A 2,826-nucleotide genomic window follows, 5' to 3' on the forward strand; every position below is an offset into this window, starting at 1 on the left:
TGGGGAACGAGGACAGATTTCTCCCTCCAGGCTGATCCTCTAGAGAAGGTGAATGTGTTCGTGCTTTCTGCAAATGTCTGCAACCGGAGACCCTGGCAGGAAAATAGATACAGGGATGGGGACTTTCCCAACAGACATCGTCGCGGGAGAGATCAGGCAAAAGAAGGGAATCTGGGTTTCCCACCTGACAGGCTCCTGACAGCCCGCCGAGACCTACATCTCTTCCACGCCGTGCGAGAAGATCATGACAAGGCCGGGCTGCTGCACCATGTCGTCGCCCATGTGCTGGTTCTCACAGGCCATCACCACAACAGCCTGCTTGCCGGGGATGCGCTTGGCCACGTAGTTCTTATAGCACCGCCGGTTCATCTGTCTGGTCTCTAGCGTGGCCAGCCCCTGGGGCCAGCTGCGCTCGTGGGCGTTTTCTATCAGCTCCGGGACGATGGCGGCGGGGCAGCCACTCTCCACCAGGGAGCGCTCGATGACCGCCTGGAGGGCAGCGTCCGGGGTGGAGATCATCCCTCCCCAGCGGGTCACTCTTGCTGGCTGCAGGGAGTTCACCCACTGCAGGACCTCACTGCCCCCACGGGTCTCCTCCAGGTGTTGCCGGTCGGGGCTGGCGCTGCGCCCTGCTGCCAGGTGTGCCTTCAGCTGCCGGATGGCTCGCTTCTGCTCCGCCAGCTGGTGCGCGTGGTCGGCCGAGGTCTTCTCCAGCTCGGCGATGCGCGCCTGCTGCTGCTGGACCAGTGCGCGCAGGTGCGCGATGCGGCGGTGGCTGGGCAGCTCGTCTTTGGGCCTCTCCAGGCCGTCGCCCTGCTCGCAGGCCACAGGCCGCCTTGGGTTGTGCTCGCAGTCGCTGAGGTGAGACCGGAGGTTGTCAAGCCGGACCACGGCACTGCAGCCAAAGGCCGCGTTGTCGCAGGTGATCTGCAGCTTGGACAGCATGTTCTGCAGGATCCGAGGCACCGGGCTCAGGTGGGCAGCCGTCACGACGCTGCGGTCCACCGGACACGTCTGCTGCTGACAGAACCACTGGGTGATGCAGGCGTTGCAGAAGGCATGCTCGCAGCGCGGGGCCTGCACCGGCTCCTCCAGGACTCCGCTGCAAATAGGACAGATCAGGTCTTCGTCCACACCCCCCTGGAAGCGGGTTACGTCATACCCCATGGCTCCTCACTGACAGCAGGCCCTTCCAGGTGTTGGGGGGCAGCTTCCCTGTTCACAAGGCTCCAAGCCCGATGCCTCCACTCAGAGCCACTCAGGAGACGCTTCCCATAACCGAGCCTGCTGGCTCTTCTCCATCTGAAGTCTTCCTTCCCGGTCTTTAGCTCCATCGCCACGGGGATGGGTGTGATGTCACAATCAGGAGCGCTCTCCTGGAAGCAGTCTGGGCGCCCTGTACCCCAGCCCCGCTGGAGCAGAGGCTGCAGCACTGGTGCTCATTTTAGTTATTTGCTTATTTTTAGTTACTCGTTTTAATTTCACTTGGGATTGCATTAGAATGCAAACTTCTCAACATGATTTGTGTGTGTGTGTGTGTGTGTGTTAGGCCTCACCCGAGGATATTTTTTCCATTGATTTTTTTAGAGAGAGTGGAAGGGAGAACAGGAGGTGTGTGTGGGGGAGAGAGAGAGAGAGAGAGAGAGAGAGAGAGAGAGAGAGAGTGAGAGAGAAACATTGGTATGAGAGAGACGCATCAATTGGTTCCCTCCTCCATGTGCCCCAACCAGGGCTGGGGATGTGCCCTTGACTGGGAATCAAAACCTCAACCCTAGGCACACTCATAGGTTGTTAGATTAGCTTTGAACTCAGAATGAGGGGAAGAGAAAAGTGTTTTTCTTTAGTGATCTCAAAATCATCTAAGCCTGCACCTCTCCAAATTCCTCTTGGTGGCTGGTTGTATCTTTGAAGTTAATCAACCTGGTGCACGTTGAAGCTACTTCCGCCTCCTTCGATGCAAGATTGTCCCTAATCGTATTCCAGCCCCACACTTTGCTTTGTGTTATTGCTAATTATTTATGCATCCCATGCAATATGGGATATACTTTGACAGCAAAGTCTGTATAGTTCAGCATTACATTCCCCAAAATATCTAGCACAGTGCCTGTCACTGAGTGAGCACATATAATTATTTGCTGAATTAAATTTTTTATTTTGTATTGCCATAGGTACTTTTTGGACCAACTTCTCTGACCCCTTGAAGTTCCTAAATCACAAATGTGTGTTTAGTTTAGCCTCGTTGGAACTATATTTATGTATGCACTGATATTTTTTTAAAGTAATATGGTTTTGGGCAAGTTTTCCTAATCGTTCTGAGCCTCATTGTACAGCATTTAGGAATCAAAATTCTTATTTGACAGTACTTATTGGTGCAGGAATTTTAAAAATAACATACATCAACTAGTATAGGACCAGACATATGGTAGTATTTAATAAATTGATGATCGTCCATCAAGAAATTAGGAATTTTCAAGGTTAATTGAAAACCATGTTTTTTGATTATGTCAAAAAATGTGCTACTTATTTGTTAACAGCATTTTTTATTAGTTATTTCCTATAAGGAAATCATGATAATATAAGATCTTTTCTTTAATCAGCTTTCTTGAGGTAATCCTATATAATAAAAGGCCAGGGACCATAAGCTTAATGACCGGAACGACCGATCGACCAGTCTCCATGAGGTGCATTGACCACCTCTCAGTCCAACCCCCCCCTCCACCCCCCATCCCTGGCCGCAGGCAAACGGGGAACCATAGGGAAGCGGGTGGGTGGCAGCGGGGCGGGACTGGGGACTGGTGAGCAGGCGGACAGACTGACCTCTTGGTC

At 52.4% G+C, this 2,826-nt stretch overlaps 1 protein-coding gene across 1 annotated transcript; it reads right to left on the reverse strand.

The window, feature by feature from the left end:
* Nucleotides 1-213: 213 nt before the first annotated feature.
* On the reverse strand, nucleotides 214-1,167 carry LOC118671181 (E3 ubiquitin-protein ligase NRDP1-like). Its single transcript, XM_036339000.1, has one exon. It carries the CDS (start codon nucleotides 1,165-1,167, stop codon nucleotides 214-216), a length of 954 nt encoding a protein of 317 aa, XP_036194893.1.
* Between the last annotated feature and the right edge of the window lie 1,659 nt (nucleotides 1,168-2,826).

The sequence above is a fragment of the Myotis myotis genome, unplaced genomic scaffold (genome assembly GCF_014108235.1).
Source record: "Myotis myotis isolate mMyoMyo1 unplaced genomic scaffold, mMyoMyo1.p scaffold_m19_p_17, whole genome shotgun sequence".
NCBI lineage: Eukaryota > Metazoa > Chordata > Mammalia > Chiroptera > Vespertilionidae > Myotis > Myotis myotis.

What these genes read in the sequence shown, in the direction of transcription:
- LOC118671181 (XM_036339000.1), bottom strand. Translation starts at nt 1,167, where the DNA reads ATGGGGTATGACGTAACCCGCTTCCAGGGGGGTGTGGACGAAGACCTG.